General features: G+C 40.9%; 1 protein-coding gene across 1 annotated transcript in view; it reads right to left on the reverse strand.

Moving 5' to 3' along the window:
* The window catches only part of anapc1 (anaphase promoting complex subunit 1), a 118,391-nt gene that overhangs the window by 21,298 nt on the left and 80,966 nt on the right, over positions 1-16,127 (reverse strand). The window contains exons 35-38 of the mRNA XM_036573632.1: positions 10,702-10,772; positions 10,427-10,517; positions 10,253-10,315; positions 9,959-10,152 (exon numbers count right to left, since the gene is read on the reverse strand). Coding sequence (XP_036429525.1) covers positions 9,959-10,152; positions 10,253-10,315; positions 10,427-10,517; positions 10,702-10,772 — 419 coding nt within the window. The remainder of the gene's footprint in view (positions 1-9,958; positions 10,153-10,252; positions 10,316-10,426; positions 10,518-10,701; positions 10,773-16,127) is intronic.

Below are 16,127 nucleotides of genomic sequence, written 5' to 3' on the forward strand. Positions count from 1 at the left end.
TACGGAAAAACTCCCTAAGAACAAAAGGAAGAAACCTTGGGAGGAACCAAGACTCAAAAGAGGAACCCATCCTTCTCTGGACCAGACCGGATAGCAAACGATAACAGAAGAGCAAAATGAACAGATAATAAGGTTTTAACGTGCAAAATATTAAAGTACAGAAAAGGGGAAAAGCAGGAAACGCACTGTCCATGATTAAATAGTTTGAGTCTGTGCAGCAGCATCAGGAGGGTCGGTTAACGCAGGTGAGGTTTGCACAGCATTGTACAGCAGGAAACTCCATGGTGGTCAAACTGGTCCAGAACGCTGGCGAGCAGTGGGCACCCGGTCAGGGAAGATGAAGCAACAGCATCAGACCGAACAGGATGGGCAGCTGTTCAGCTCAGCAAAGAATCTATTCCTTTCTTCTACATTAAGCTACACCGATCAGGCACAACATTCTGACCACCTCCTTGTTTCTACGCTCATTGTCCATTTTATCAGCTCCCCTTACTATATAGGTGCACTTTGTAGTTCTACAGTTACAGACTGTAGTCCATCTGTTTCTCTGATACTTTGTTAGCCCCCTTTTACCCTGTTCTTCAGTGGTCAGGACCCCCATGGACCCTCACAGAGCAGGTACGATTTGGGTGGTGGGTCATTCTCAGCACTGCAGTAACACTGACGTGGTGGTGGTGTGTTAGTGTGTGTTGTGCTGGTCTGAGTGGATCAGACACAGCAGTGCTGCTGGAGTTTTTCAACACCTCAGTGTTGCTGCTGGACTGAGAATAGTCCACCAAACAAAAATATCCAGCCAACAGCGTCCTGTGACCACTGATGAAGGACTAGAGGATGACCAACACAAACTGTGCAGCAGCAGATGAGCTATCGTCTCTGACTTTACATCTACAAGGTGGACTGACAAGGTAGGAGTGTCTAATAGAGTGGACAGTGAGTGGACACAGTGTTTAAAAACTCCAGCAGCACTGCTGTGTCTGATCCACCCGTACCAGCGCAACACACACTAACACACCACCACCACGTCAGTGTTACTGCAGTGCTGAGAATGACCCACCACCCAAATCGTACCTGCTCTGTGAGGGTCCATGGGGGTCCTGACCACTGAAGAACAGGGTAAAAGGGGGCTAACAAAGTATCAGAGAAACAGATGGACTACAGTCTGTAACTGTAGAACTACAAAGTGCACCTATATAGTAAGTGGAGCTGATAAAATGGACAGTGAGTGTAGAAACAAGGAGGTGGTCAGAATGTTATGCCTGATTGGTGTGTATGCCCACTGTGTACAAGTGTGTTTCTGTGATGTGACTTATAGGTGGTACCTGGTCCAAAAAGTTTGAGAACCACTGATCTAGAAGATAAAGAATATTTAAATCCTTCATTTCGTCAAGGATGTATTCGGTTTCAGCGCCGCTCCAAAAGTGTTTTGCTGCGTCTCACGGTGACGCTGTTCGCTTATTTCCGGTACAGCAGTCTGTTTTCGACCATGCGCAGACTGAGAAATCAGAAAGAAATCAGAGTAAGAGTTTACATGCACTGAGAAATCTGATTACTGTGCTGTTTACATGACAATTTGAATAATCAGATAACTGCAGAAATTATAATCAGATTATTGAGTGCATGTAAACGCACTCAGTAACAATTACACAACTACTAATAATAACAGTACAAAAGCTTTTGCCTCACTACATAAGCATTTTTAAGAGAGTTTCCCTCTCGGAGTGCAGAACACTGAGTGGAGATCATTATAATGGAGGACCTACTCTGATTTAGCAAGGCCGAGTGTTTGCCTGTGAAAAGCTCGTCTTATTTTGGCACTAACACTGCTGCCATTGTTTGTGCTTAGAGAGAAAAGAGTTTTTCCAAACACCTTTACATAATTGTGATGGAAAAACACTCATAAAAGCCTGTTGTGTCACAGTATTCTTCATGACAGATATAAAAATCTTATAAATGTCAGTAAAACAATGTTACAATTGGCTATTTTCCAAAACTTTGGGTATGTTTTACACTATCAGAGCGCAGAGTTTGTCTGAATAATGATTTGATCTGGTTTTCTTTTCCAAACGACTGTTAAGATCATAAATTGAATCTCTCTGGCTCTGCAATACCTCAGTACTAAAGCCACTTACTACTTCACCTTTCGTGTGCACTGTGGCTTCTGTGCAAGTCATGCAATTCCTGAACAGCCTGTGTGCGCTTAATGAAATTAAACAGGGATTCTACCATTTCACATTTCCAAAGGCACTCAGCACAGAAGTTCGGCTCACCACACCCACCAAAAAGGACTGTTTCAAAACAGAAAGCCAAAATAATTACTTATTTGATGTATTAGGTCAAAAACAATGCCTGATTTTCTCAAAATAATCACATTTTTCTCAAATTTCTGATGTATTGTCAAATATAATGTCTTATTTTCTAAAAATAATTACTTTTTTGGTTGAATAATACAACAAGTCAAAGTTTGCACCTGAAACAGGAGGAATAAAGTATTTTTTTGCCTATCCAGCAGGAAAAATAAACAGGTTTTTCGGTAACACTTTCTATGAATGTTACCTTTGTAAGCATCTATAAACACATTCATAACATGTTATAATGCATTCATAAGGCATTATAAACATGGCTATAAATCTTTATAAAAATGCATTATACATTATAGCCATGTTTATTATGCATTATGAATTGTTAACATAATACATTATAAGTACTGATCATAACAAATTATAAGAGCTCATAAGTGGTATTAGTCCGCTCTAAGTAAAGTGAAGCGTACTGTACTAAAGCCTCCTCCAGTGTTCAGAGTGAGGCTTCAAGTTGAAGTATTTACTGAAGGATTTACTGAAACACTAAAACATTCACAGTAAAGCACATTACAGGCTTCAAATGTCAGAGTTTAAACTAGAGCTGCCATCAGTGTTTTACCCAATGTGGGAAAGGTAATGTTCACCACCGTTAGCTTGGTATTTGTCTTTACTTTACGCTCTCCAAGCTGGGACTGACTTCTTTGGCACTGACATTATAACATGTTATTAACACTATTTATAATGCATTATATTAACAATTCATAATGTCTAATAAACATGGCTATAAAGTGTAATTCATTTTTATAAATGTTTATAATCATGTTTATAATGCCGTATGAAGGCATTATAACATGTTATTAATGTGTTTATAAATGCTTACAAACGTGACGTTCATAGAAAGTGTTACCAGGTTTTCCTATGAAATGCACACGAGCCAAATACTTTTATATTGCGCTGGTCATGTGTTCATTACAAAGCGGCGCCTGTGTTGATTTGCATGGAAGTTTTTGTTGATATCCTGCTAAACCGGCCGCCCCAACCAGCACAAAGTGGCGGCAGACTGTCGGTAATTTGTGTCTCTCTTGGGCTGCATTGGAAACAGCCAACTACACACTGCTCTCTGACTGACTGTGCCAAAGAGTGGTTAGCAGTGTGCAGCATGGGACCCACATGAATTTCTCCAGTATGGCGAAGATACCCGGATGACGTACCCCCCTGGATAAAAATTCCAGCACGTGGGCAGAGCAGTTTCTGTGATAAACTGCATCCCAAAATGCAGTGCGACCATTTCAGGAGGATGTCATCACTGATGTAACTGCCTGGTTTGCTCTGAACAATTTAATAGCCAGTGATTATATGGATGCATAAATAAAAGGAGAGGAAACAATTTGTCCTCCCACTCAGTGCAATCAGTTTTCTCTGCTGGTTTTAAGGCAGGTTTGCTTACTTTGCCTGCTAACTTACTGCACAGATAACGTGGTTAAAACAGTAACTCACTAAAGTCGGTCTCAGTCGAACAATCCACGCCGCGTCGGCTTTTCAGGCTCACGTGACGTCACGCTGCATATTACTCAGCCAGACTAGCTCATCCCACCTACTTTGAATGTAATGAGAATGAAACCACTGACCTTTAAGCGAACGTAAGGAAACAGACGTGTTATTGGAAAATACACAAACCAATCTATTTTATTTGTGGTTTTGGAGATCAACACTCCATTCAATCTTTCAAACCTCAGCAGGCTCACCTCTCAACCCAAATACATCCACACGAGTTGTTAAATGGCTGAAAAGTGGCAAGCAACGTTTGATGGAGGGCTAAAGAAAACAGGGAGGGTCTTGAGATGGTCTGAACGGCTCAGTTGCTGATGTTGGCACACAGCCTTTGTCATATACGGTACACTGTACTGTTTCCGGACTGATGAGTATCTTGCAGTATGAAGCATGCAGCTTGTCATAGACACTGCACAGTATGCTTATTTCAAAACACAGCCGCCCCACATCCTGTAACAATATCTTTTAAAATAAGCCACAGAGTGAAATGACCATGATGCAATGCTATGTTATGGTACAGGACGGTTGCATTGGTGTCCTCAGTTATACTAGTTAGTTTCAAACTATCCTTTTGCTACGTTTGGTTGCACCACAAACCCATAAGTCGTGTCTTAACTAGTAACAACTAACTAATCCGTACGTCACTTTAACATGACAGTAACACGTTCAGCATCAATTTATAAACCCTCTGCCGTGGAAATGCGACAGCAGCTGCTCTGACTTTTTCCATCCAGCCTAGCAGAGAACGATGTGTACAAGTTAAACTGACCACTGTCTGTTTATTCTTTAATATTTCCCTGAGAAACCAAATACGCAGCTTTTAAACGCTGGTTTCTGGCTGACCGACACAACAGCAGCCTCAATTTAGCCGTTTGGGCACCGAGTCTCACCGAGCTGGAGCTGTGGGTGTTTAGCTTCATGCTCGGAGTTTAAACCAGGTTGATTAGAGCTGTGAGTAAAATCACAGTGTTTAATGTTTAGAATGTTTAGCTTAGTTGATTTAAAAGCCACATTTTTGGTCTTTTTCATGCTTTCTATGTAGTTTCTGATGGTTTTCCCAAAACTTACACGTGCTGAGGGGGGTGTAAATATTTAGTAACTACTAAGCTCAACGTTAAAACTAGTTTGTGGTGCAACTCGTTCTGATTCAGTTATGCATAAGCCTGTACTTAGTAAACACGTTACAACTAGCCCACATTTGAACCTACGCACAGCTGGGGCAACCATAGGAGATCCATTTTATGAAGGCTGACGAGCCAGATGAAGATAAGCTGATCAAATTTGTACGACGGAGACAAAAAGAGGGGATTTCTGTTGCACTTGCTGCTGAAGGTGAGATATAATGCGGTCAGACATTGCTACATGTGGTCCTGCAGAAAACAGAGAGGTAAAGAGCAGGAAGTAATAATGACAGCATTCCTGTCGCTACTCAAAATGGCCAAGAAGTGTGACCCTGCAGGGCCTGCAGGACCGTTCAAGCTGGAATTAATTAACCTTTTTCACTCCGTCAGTCGTGTCAAAGAGGCATACGCAAAGTTAGTCTGTCAAAGTAGACCAGAAGAGCTCCTCCATCAAGAGTAGAAGAGCTGTGAAGAATGACAGGACCAGCTTTTGGTCGGAAAAATAAGCACAAGGCTGAAAATAACACCGTTCACAGCCAGAACTGCTTGCAAAATAGAAACGCGAGGCACAGCAACACTGCTCATTTGGTCAATGTCCTCATCGCAGGCTTATTCAGGAAAAATCCAAGTCTGACTACGTTTCTTTCCACTTCAAAGACCAGCATACTCTGTTCCCACACCAGCCCACTATGTTTCCAAATGAAAACATGTGCAAGCAGCTGCTTCTAAATAAAAATTGTGCTTGTAGCAACTGTAAACCCAACCGGATCTCCACCCACCATCCTCAGCCTGCGGACAAAGAGGTCTTTCTTCAGTGAGATAAAAGGTTCTTAAGTTACAAAATTCAAGATGATAGTAATCATGAGATCTGAGTGAGCATGATAATATTGTAATACTTATCCTGTAAAAAGTTTGGGGACACTTTGCTTTTCAAAACGTATTTAATAAATGAGAATGTTTTCCTTTTCACTTTAAAGCACAGTAACTGCCACCCTGTTCACACCCGGTCATCTCACGTGTTCTGAGTATGAGGATTGTATCCGGAAAGAGATTATTCACATTATTCACATAGATTTAAATCTGATCATGGGGTCACGTAGCTTCAAAGGTGGCAAAGGAGCTGGTGGTTGACTTCAGGATACAGAGGGGGGGCCTGCTGCCTCTGACATTCAATGGAGGGGAGGTTGAGAGGGCTGAATCCTTTGGGTTCCTCAGGACAACCGTCAGCTCATCTCTTAAGTGGGAGCTGGTGTCTTGGGAAAACACTGGTGTCTTGTTGGTGGAAGCTCATCAAAGACTTCTCTTTATAAGACAGTGTGGCATGCGTCCGTCCCCCGGGCCCCAATGACAACTCGGATTCGTGTGCCCGTCTACACTCTGTGTGAAACTGACCAATGGACACTCAGGAAATCACTAAGGACTGACCATCACGCCGGAAACCCTTCATTCTTCATTCAGTCCACATCGGAGACTCATGTGAAATGGCGTGCAGAGAGTTTACAGCTGCTGAAGCTGCTGCAGCAGTTTTGGAAAGTAGTGATGAAGATAACGGAGCGTTTAGATATGAAACATATGAGGAGGAAGAGCCTTAAAAGGAGAGTTTAAGAAGATATGAATAAATCGAGAAAATGCCCTCAGACCCCAGAGGGTTAACAGTAACAGAAGGAACTATGAGTATCAAATCAAAATCATAAGGCAGTGACACAGATCAAATAAAAAAAAATTTAATACAAAAAGGGACAGAATTTAAATTAAACTCTAAATAAAAAAAGATATTTTCAGATGGTTTCAGTTTAGAAGCAGAATATCTGAAAGAGTCTCTCCACATTTTCTGTGTTTTACAGAAAGTGGTTGCAGAAGGTCAGTACCTGCAGATCTAAGATAACATGCTGGAACATAGACAGACGGAACTTCGGTGCTTTAAGGTCATTTAGAGCCTTAAGACCTACTAACAGAACTTTAATGTCTATCCTAAAAGATCCAGGCAGCCAGTGCAGCTCTTTTAAAGAGGGGTGTCATGAGCTCTGCCTGATGTTATACAAGCATAAACGCATCTCTCTTCAAGGTACATTCAAGAACCAAAACCATGCCCAACACTGACTCCTCCCCCTGCTGTTCTGCATACGGGAAGACTCCGCCCACTGGACCACCACCCCTTAACAGAGGCGTCTCTGCTCCTTCGGTTTAATTCCGTAACCTTCAGCAGCCGCAAACCACCGTTGCTCCGATTCTCAATTCTTCATAGCCAAATTGGCCGATGGTTGATTTTTAATTTTTTTGGCTTAATTTTTTTATTAGCTCACACTGTATGGGCTAAATGAACACATTAGCACACTTCCAGCACCTTTTATCTGCCAAATTAGCAATAAAGGCAAACATCATTCACTATTTAGTTTAGTTTTAAATCCTCAAATGAACAATCAGTTTGTCTATTTAAACAACTTGAATCAAATGAAGAGCTGAACTGAAAGTAAGAGGTGAGTGGCTTATTAGCACAATGAGTCACGTATGATTATGCTACAGCATCTTGGTTCAGGTAGAGCAGCAGCTTTCAGAGACAGTGCAGGTGATTTAATCTGCTTTATTTCATTTACCTCATAGCCCTGCAACACTGAGCAAATCAAAATAATAAACTAGCTGACTGCCAATTGCAAGTTTGGAGCAAAAGTCTGTCGATTCTAAAGATGCAAAAGAACTTTAGCATCATCTACGAATTATAATCTGCGACTATCCTAACAGTCGAATCAACATACTGCTCTAGTTCAGTTTGGTGCTTGTAGTTTTCATGCATGAATGCCTGTTGAATTTACTCTTCACTGCATCAGATGAGGGTTTGACAAATTATGTTTCCATTTTATCAGCTCCCCTTACTATATAGGTGCACTCTGTAGTTCTACAGTTACAGACTGTAGTCCATCTGTTTCCGTTTGTGGTGTGTTAGTATGTGTTGTGCTGGTATGAGTGGAACAGACACAGCAGTGCAGCTGGAGTTTTTAGACTCTGCGTCCACTCACTGTCCACTCTATTAGACACTCCTACGTTGTCAGCCCACCTTGCAGATGTAAAGTCAGAGATGACAGCTCATCTCTTCCTTTACAGTATGAGCTAATCATCCTCTGGTCTTTCATCAGTGGTCACAGGATGCTGCCCACAGGGCTGGATGTTTTTGGTTTGTGGACTATTCTCAGTCCAGCAGTGACACTGAGGTGTTTAAAAACTCCAGCAGCACTGCTGTGTCTGTTCCACTCAGACCAGCGCAACACACACTAACACACCACCACCACGTCAGTGTTACTGCAATGATTAAGCTTCATCTTCAACAAGCTATCACTGTGTTTGCCCCTGCATCCACTTTGGTGTTGGGATATGTCTCAAAACTTACAAAAGTGTCTTATTATTATTGTTATTATTATTATTATTACTATTATTGGTAGAAGTAGTATTGTCTCTGCTGATGTACACATCAGTAATTTTGAGGCCGCTACCTCTAATATTACTAACCAATATTACAAATACAATTTAAATTGCAATTGTTTTCTATAAACTGAGGTAGAGACTTTTTTTTGGCTAGTATACTTTTTCTGGCTGAGACTTGAGCTCTTAACACAGCGCCAGCCTGCCAGTCATTTATGGTTGTGATGTCACAGCGCGTGGATATTTGGTTGCTTCTGATTAGTCAAATTCATTTCAAAGCAGTTCACAAGCTCCATGTTATTAGGCAAAACTTCCAAACTTAAAACTTGCAACGTATCAATAGACTGTAGGACTATAATAAAAATTGCCGCTCTAGCGATTTGAAAATCTTTTCAAATACGCAATACCCATACGCCAGCCAACAGAAGTCTGTGTGGGGCTGCGCTTCAGCCAGTCATAATGATTTTAAGCAAAATGCAGGAGACACAAATTACTTCTGTCAGCTTGCATACAGATCTGTAAAATCCAGCTGTAAAGGTTCAGTAGGACAGAGAGCAGTCTGATTACAACGATCACATCTTTTTTGCTTCACTGAATGGATAAAAAAGCTTTTGCGAACAAGCTTTCATGTGTGCACTTATCTCCACCCACAAACGCACCGCAACAAACCAGCAACACTTTTATTTTTGACAGCTATCAGAAAATCCTTGTAAATGAAGCCTCAAACCCATAACGTGTCTCAATGAGTACATTTTATTTGGACCACCACTAACAGCTCGTCCCCTGTGACGACTACACATTTCAACAGCGGGCATCTGTGACTCTTGTAGAGGACAGCGGCTCTTCTAGGAAACTGGCTGTTCATCATAAAACTGACCTTAGCAGCGATAACTGCTGCATTCACTTTCTACATTCAGTATTTTCTTTTGCTAAACTTTATTATTTTTTTATTTTGCACTTTTCCCAATTTTCTCCCAGTTTAGTCGTCTCCAATTCCACCCGCTAGTTAGGACTCCCCCAATCACACGATACCACCAGCCCTAGGAGGGCGAAGGCTAACACAGGCTTCCTCCGAGACCTGTGAAACCAGCCACCGCATCTTTTCGAACTGCCGCTCACGCAACGTCACTGGACAGCCGAACCTGTTATGTCAGCTGACAGACGCCTGCGCTGACTAGCATCATGCTGAGTGACTGGGGAGATGGGGGGCCATCCTACCCACCCAGAGAGAGCGAGGCCAATTGTGCTCTCTTGGACTCCCAGCCACGGACAGCTGTAGCATCACCAGGGATCAATCTTGTGATCTCCTGTTGATACAGTCTAGGCTTAGACAGTTGCGCCACTCAGCAGCCCCACTTCATTTTTTGTCTAGTTTTTTTTTGTGTAGTTCTTTTTGTTATTGGCACTGACAGTTATACGATTTAAAACATTCCTCAACTTAAACCTGTATAAACTTTAATATCGTCAGTGCAAACCAACAGAGAGAATATGCTCATGTTCTCTCTTACATTAAAAAAAATTGGAAATCTAGATGTTCCCTAACGTTTGTCGGACAGTGTGGAGCCCACTAACCTGCCTCCTCCCAGGAAGAGCAGTCCCAGTGCCATGTGGTGGGCCATGTGGAAGCCATAGTTCATCTCACCAACGGTGCGTTTGTGCAGGAAGCGGCACAGCTGTAACACTTTCAGATTCCCCGAGCCAGCCATCACCATGGAGGTGGCCAGCAGCACCATGCTCAGACACGTCTGCAGGTTATACGGACCTGACTGTTGGACACACAAAAACAGTGAGACGTCAGACTATTCTGTAGTAAATCCTGAGGTAATGGAGTTCTTCGTGTTTACTGCGCTTCCTTTGAGAACTTACAACTGTGGCTGCGGAGGTTGTAGTGGTGGTCAGAGACTGCATGAAGTTTCGAGCAAATTTGTACTGTTTAAAAATTCAAAGGGAGAAAATAAGTCAACAGGAAAATGTATCATACAGCCATACCTGAGCCATTAAGTAGAAGTTATACAAAACTGCCTTGTTGCTTCCTCTTACCAGGCACTCAAAGGCATCCAAGTTTGCAGATCCAGCAAATCTAAAGCCCACAGCCATGCACGCCCCAGCTATGATGTAGTCGTGAGCTTGCCTGAGGAGAGGAACATGTGGTTGGAAATGGATTAATTACATTCAGCTATCAAACAGTACTGAAAATGTTTTCATACAAGTTTGAAGAGCAGTTTAAGACCAAAAAATGCATTGAAAAAGGAATTTGTTGAAAGAAAACCATAAACTATTTGTTCCCATATTTGATACTGATGATGTAAACTCACACCAAAGTTTCCATATTCAGATCCTCTGATACTAGAGCTTCCTCCTGGAGTCCAATGTTCTCTTGGATTATCTGAAAACGTCACGCTTTTCAATTAAAACATTCCCAGAAATCACAACATATTTGACATAACATTTTTTACTATTTTACACATTTTACTAAGTTTACTATTCACTTTGTCTCTATACAGCAATGTAAAATATGTGCACTATTAGAAATAAAGGTTCTGTTCAGGTACATTTTTCATTCATCAAGGTACAAACAGTGTAAATGTTCCCTCAAAGCTCCAACAGTGGTTTTAAGGTCTGATTGTGAACCTTAAATAAGTTTTTCCAGGTGAAAAGTTCGTATTTGTACCTTTTCATAACCGAATGTTTTAAACAGAACAGTAAAATAAAAGCCTGGAGACGAGACGGGGTGTGTGGAGTCAGTACAGCTTAGAACATATCATTTCAGTAGATTATGGTTCAGTTATGTCCCCTGACTAAAGGTACTGAGATGGACCCTTGAGGGTTCAGAGACAGTTTTGTAGTGACTTATTTCTGAGAGTGAGGTTTACAGTCAGGTCCAAAATTATTTGAATGTTATTTTTGTGTTATGTTTATAAGTTTTTTCTATTTTAGCCGCCTATCACAGCACATTCCAGTTGAAATTAAATAAAATGAGCTCAGAGCTAAGACCAGATTTTCAGCTTCAATCTGAGGGTATTTACATCCAAATCGGGTGAACGATGTAAGAATTACAACTGTTTTCATACACAGCCCTCCTATTTTTAGGGGCTTCAAAGTAAATCAAATTAAAAGTCATTTTAATACTTGGTTGCAAATCACTTACAGTCAGTGAGTGCCTGAAGTTTGGAACCCATAGACATCACTAGATGTTGAGTTCCCTGGGGACAATCAGTCAGGTCTTTACTGCAGCTGTCTTCAGTTCCTGCTTGTTCTTTGGGTGTTTTACCTTCAGTTTTGTCTTCAGTAAGTGAAATGCATGCTTGATTGGAATGAGGTCAGGTGGCTGAAAAAAAAAATCTTGGACTGCTTTTGCAGTGGGTTTTGGGTCATTGTCTATCAGCAGTGAACCACCGTCCAATGAGTTTTGAAGCATCTGTCTGAGGCAGATAATATAGCCTTATACACAGAATTCATCCTACTGCTTCTATATGAAGTCACATCAATTGATATTAATCAATTAATACAACTAAACCAGTTCTATTGGCTGTCATACATGCCCACGCCGCAACACTACCTCCACCATGCTTCACAGAGGAGGTGGTGCTTTGGATCAGGAGCCTTCTCCATATCTTCTCTTCCTATTATTCTGGTACAAGCTGATCTTTGTCTCATATGTCTACAAGATATTGTTCCAGAACTCTACAGGCTCTTACGATGTTTTTGGCAAATGCTAATCGGGTCTTCCTGTTTTTGAGGCTTACCAATGGTTAACAGCTTGTGGTAAACCCTCAAGTCTTCTCTTGATTGTTGACTTTGATACAGAAGTGCCAACCTACTGGAGGGAGTTCTTGATCTGGCCAACTGTTGTGAAGGCATTTTTCTCCACCAGGGAAAGAATTCTCTCATCCACCACAGCTGTCTTCTGTGGTGTCCTGGATCTTTGGTGTTTCTGAGCTCACCAGTGCATTCTTTCTTTTCAAGAAAGTACCAAATACTTCATTTGGCCACACTTAATGTTTTTGCTCTCTCTCCAATTGGTTTGTTATGACTACTGGTGGCTCAGCTAATTGTCTGACTACTTTTGAAACCCTAAAAATGGGGTCTATGTATGAAAATGGTTGTAACTCCTACACCATTCACCCAATCTGGATGTATGGATCAATGGATTATGAGAATGAGTTCAAACGATGCTAAGATCGAGACAAGACCAAGTACAAACAATGTCAAGATCGAGACAAAACAGAGTTCAAATAAAGTCGAGTCCAAAGGTGTCAAGACCGAGTGCAATGTTAAGACCGAGTCCAAACGATGTTGAGACAAAGACCGAGTCCAAATGATGCTAAGATCGAGACAAGATCAAGTACAAACAATATTAAAATCGAGTCCAAAGGATGTCAAGACCAAGACAAAACAGGGTCCAAACAATGTTAAGATCGAGTTAAGACAGAGTCCAAACTATGTTTAGACAGAGTCCTAACAATATTAAGGCTAAGACTGAGTTCAAACGATGCTAAGACTAGACAAGACCGAGTACAAACAATACCAAGACTGAGACAAAACAGACTCCAAAGGATGTTAAGACCGAGACAAGACGGAGTCCAAATGATGTCAAGACAGAGCCAAGATCGAGTCCAAATGATGTCAAGACTGAGACAAAACAGAGTTCAAATGATGTCAAGACTGAGACAAGATCGAGTCCAAATGATGTCAAGACTGAGACAAAACAGAGTTCAAATGATGTCAAGACTGAGACAAGATCGAGTCCAAATGATGTCAAGACTGAGACAAGATCGAGTCCAAATGATGTCAAGACTGAGACAAGATTGAGTCCAAATGAATGTCAAGACAGAGTCTAAACGATGTCAAGACTAAGACAAGACAGAATCCAAACGATGTCAAGACTAAAAAAAAAGACCTAGTAAAGATGATGCTAAGACTGAAACAAGACCTAGAACAAATGATGTTAAGACCAAGACAAGATTGAGTACAAACGATGTTAAGACTAGAGCCAAATCCAAATGATGTTAAGACGGAGAAAAGACTGAGTATGTCAAGACAGCGACAAGATCAAGTACAAACGATGTCAAGACAGAATCCAAGCGATATTAGGCCAGGAAAAAGACCTGTAACAAATGATGTTAAGACCAAGACAAGACTGAGATAAGACTGAGACCATAAATGATGGATCTGACCAGGACTAAAATCCCTGAGAAACACCTCCCTGTGTAAAACTAATCCTGTCTGAACAGCAATTAAATACGTGAAAAATAAATAAGAACACATTTTATAAGTAATGTGTTCACGTCTGTATGACTGCACAGGCTACTGTGGAGCAGAGTAGAATTCACGTATTAAGTCTGCACTGAATTCTGGCCCTCAAATTATGTTCAGCCAGGCCTGTAACAATACAACTGCCATTGCACAAGGCAAAGCAAAGCTTCCAGTATTTGGTTCTTAAAACTTCTTTAACGCAAACTAATCTGAAAACAAACTGCAAAATTTAAGCAACGCTTTTCATGGGCTCCAAGACAAAATAGTTGCACAACTGTTCTTGTGCTTTGCTTTTCACTGTGGTCATGTCTAAATTGCAGAACATGCATTGCAAAATATTGCGGTGACCTCAGAACATGGTGCAGCAACGGGAAGGTGGAAAAAAAGGTGCTACAAAACATAGTTCCAATCCTAAAATCTGATTGGCTTTGAAAGTGGCTCAGCCAATGTAAAATACTCAATATATGCACACCTGAGCACACCTGAGCACACCTGTGAGCACCTCACAACAACTGAATTCTGCATTACATCACCAAACCACTAAAAATCCTTATGCTGTTCAAGACGAATTTAATGGTAAGATGTAAACAGGGTCGTTCAGAGTGGTTTGGTGTGAAACGCTCCGTTCTAGAGAAACTTACAGAGTCAGAACTGTTCACAGTGGTGGTGATAGGAACCAGACGTCCACCTCTAAAAGCTCCCTCACAGAAAGTTACTACATGAAATGGTTATGAATTCACTGCCTGATGACTGAGACACTGTTTTATGACAGTTCTGTGATAAGACTGGGCCTAAAATATACTTTTTAAAAATGTATTCATGGTGGAGGGATACATGCAGCGTGAGGCAAAATAGTCCCCAAAGAAAATGTATTATTTCAGATTGTCCACTATTTTCCATCATCAACAAACCACTCTGAATCACCCTGTTTACACCTCAAACACTGGATTATGCAGAAGATTTGACTGTAATACTACTTGGCTGGACCACTGAGTGTACTGAGGTAATAAGTCTATTGTGTTTTGTTTTTGTTTGTTTTCACAGTGGAAATTCAAGCAAAAACTACTTATAAAGTGAAGACGTGTGTTAAACAATGCAATATTATTAAAATTATTATGAAAAAACTGCTTTAATCAATCCCAGGGGCAAAAAAGTTACAGTCACAGAACAACGGAGTATAAAAAAAGGGTACTGCCAATTTGTTTACATGCAATTAAATATACATTGCATAGATTTGAACAGTCTTTGGTTTTGGGAAGGGCCTGGGGGAAGTACAGTTAGTTTAGAGATTTCTTTCTGCATTAGTTTCTGAAAGTTGGGTGAAAAATGAATATGTAAGGATTATGGCTATAAGTAACTCGTCTCCTACTCAGTTTATGTGTAGCTCCAAAAACACAAAGCTAAGGGACCGAGTACAAATTACTGTACTGTAAAAACCTGTCATGTTTATGACTGAAATATTTCCATATAATGCTGAACTAAGATTCGGCATTTTATTAAACAATCAATGATTGTGGGAGACAATATCAGCCGCTGATGTCCCACCTTCTCTGAAGTTCATAACAGCTAATTTGAATATCCGATATCTGAATGGACGAACACACAGCACACAGTTTTCCTGTTTGCCCTCTGTTGAGTTAAATTCTTGTTGAAAACGTCTTGCGTTGTCTTAACGTAAATATATGATTTGATATGATTGAAGAGCAGGAGAAAGTAGCAAGATTACATTACTTCAGTACGGTAATCCTTCAGATTAGGTTACAGATTACGTTTTTAAACAGGTAATCAGTAATCTGTAATGGAATGCCTTTTTTCCCAAAATTCTCTCCCCAATGTAGTCGTATCCAATTCCACCCACTAGTTAGGACTCCCCCAGTCACACGGTACCTCCAGCGCTAGAAGAGCGAAGAGAAAGGCCCAGGCCCATTTCACCCCTCACCCCTACCACTAACCCCTACCCCTCCAGTTTGTGTTGACGTCTAGGGGTAGGGTGTCTCGATTCTTGTTGAGATAGAGGGGTGAGGTGAAGTGTTGGGGCTACATGACCCTCCAAACGGAGGTTTTTCAGAGACTCCAAACAGAGAGTTATGAGAAAAAAAGACAAACCGGCAAGATGAAGAACAAGAGACCAAAGAAACCCACAAATGTGAGAATTTTCTCTGTTAAAAAATTACGATAACCATCGTATTATCTTAGTTTAACGTCGTTTCAGTGTATTATGGTCGTTTTCTTCATAACAAACATAAAAAATCGCTAATAGCATGCTAAAGTCTCAGCAGCTAGTTAGCTAACTTTCCCGTTCCACCTTAAATGGAGCAGAAGTTACATTCTGACGCTTCAGGCGTTAGAACTGTTGGACTATTTAAGGTGGAACGGGAAAGTTAGCTAGCTAGCTACCGAGACATTAGCATGTTATTAGCGATTTTTTATGTTTGTTATGAAGAAAAAAGCAAGAAAAAAATTCAAACAATAAGCTGGAGAATAT

The sequence above is a fragment of the Colossoma macropomum genome, unplaced genomic scaffold (genome assembly GCF_904425465.1).
Source record: "Colossoma macropomum unplaced genomic scaffold, Colossoma_macropomum, whole genome shotgun sequence".
Classification (NCBI taxonomy): Eukaryota; Metazoa; Chordata; class Actinopteri; order Characiformes; family Serrasalmidae; genus Colossoma; species Colossoma macropomum.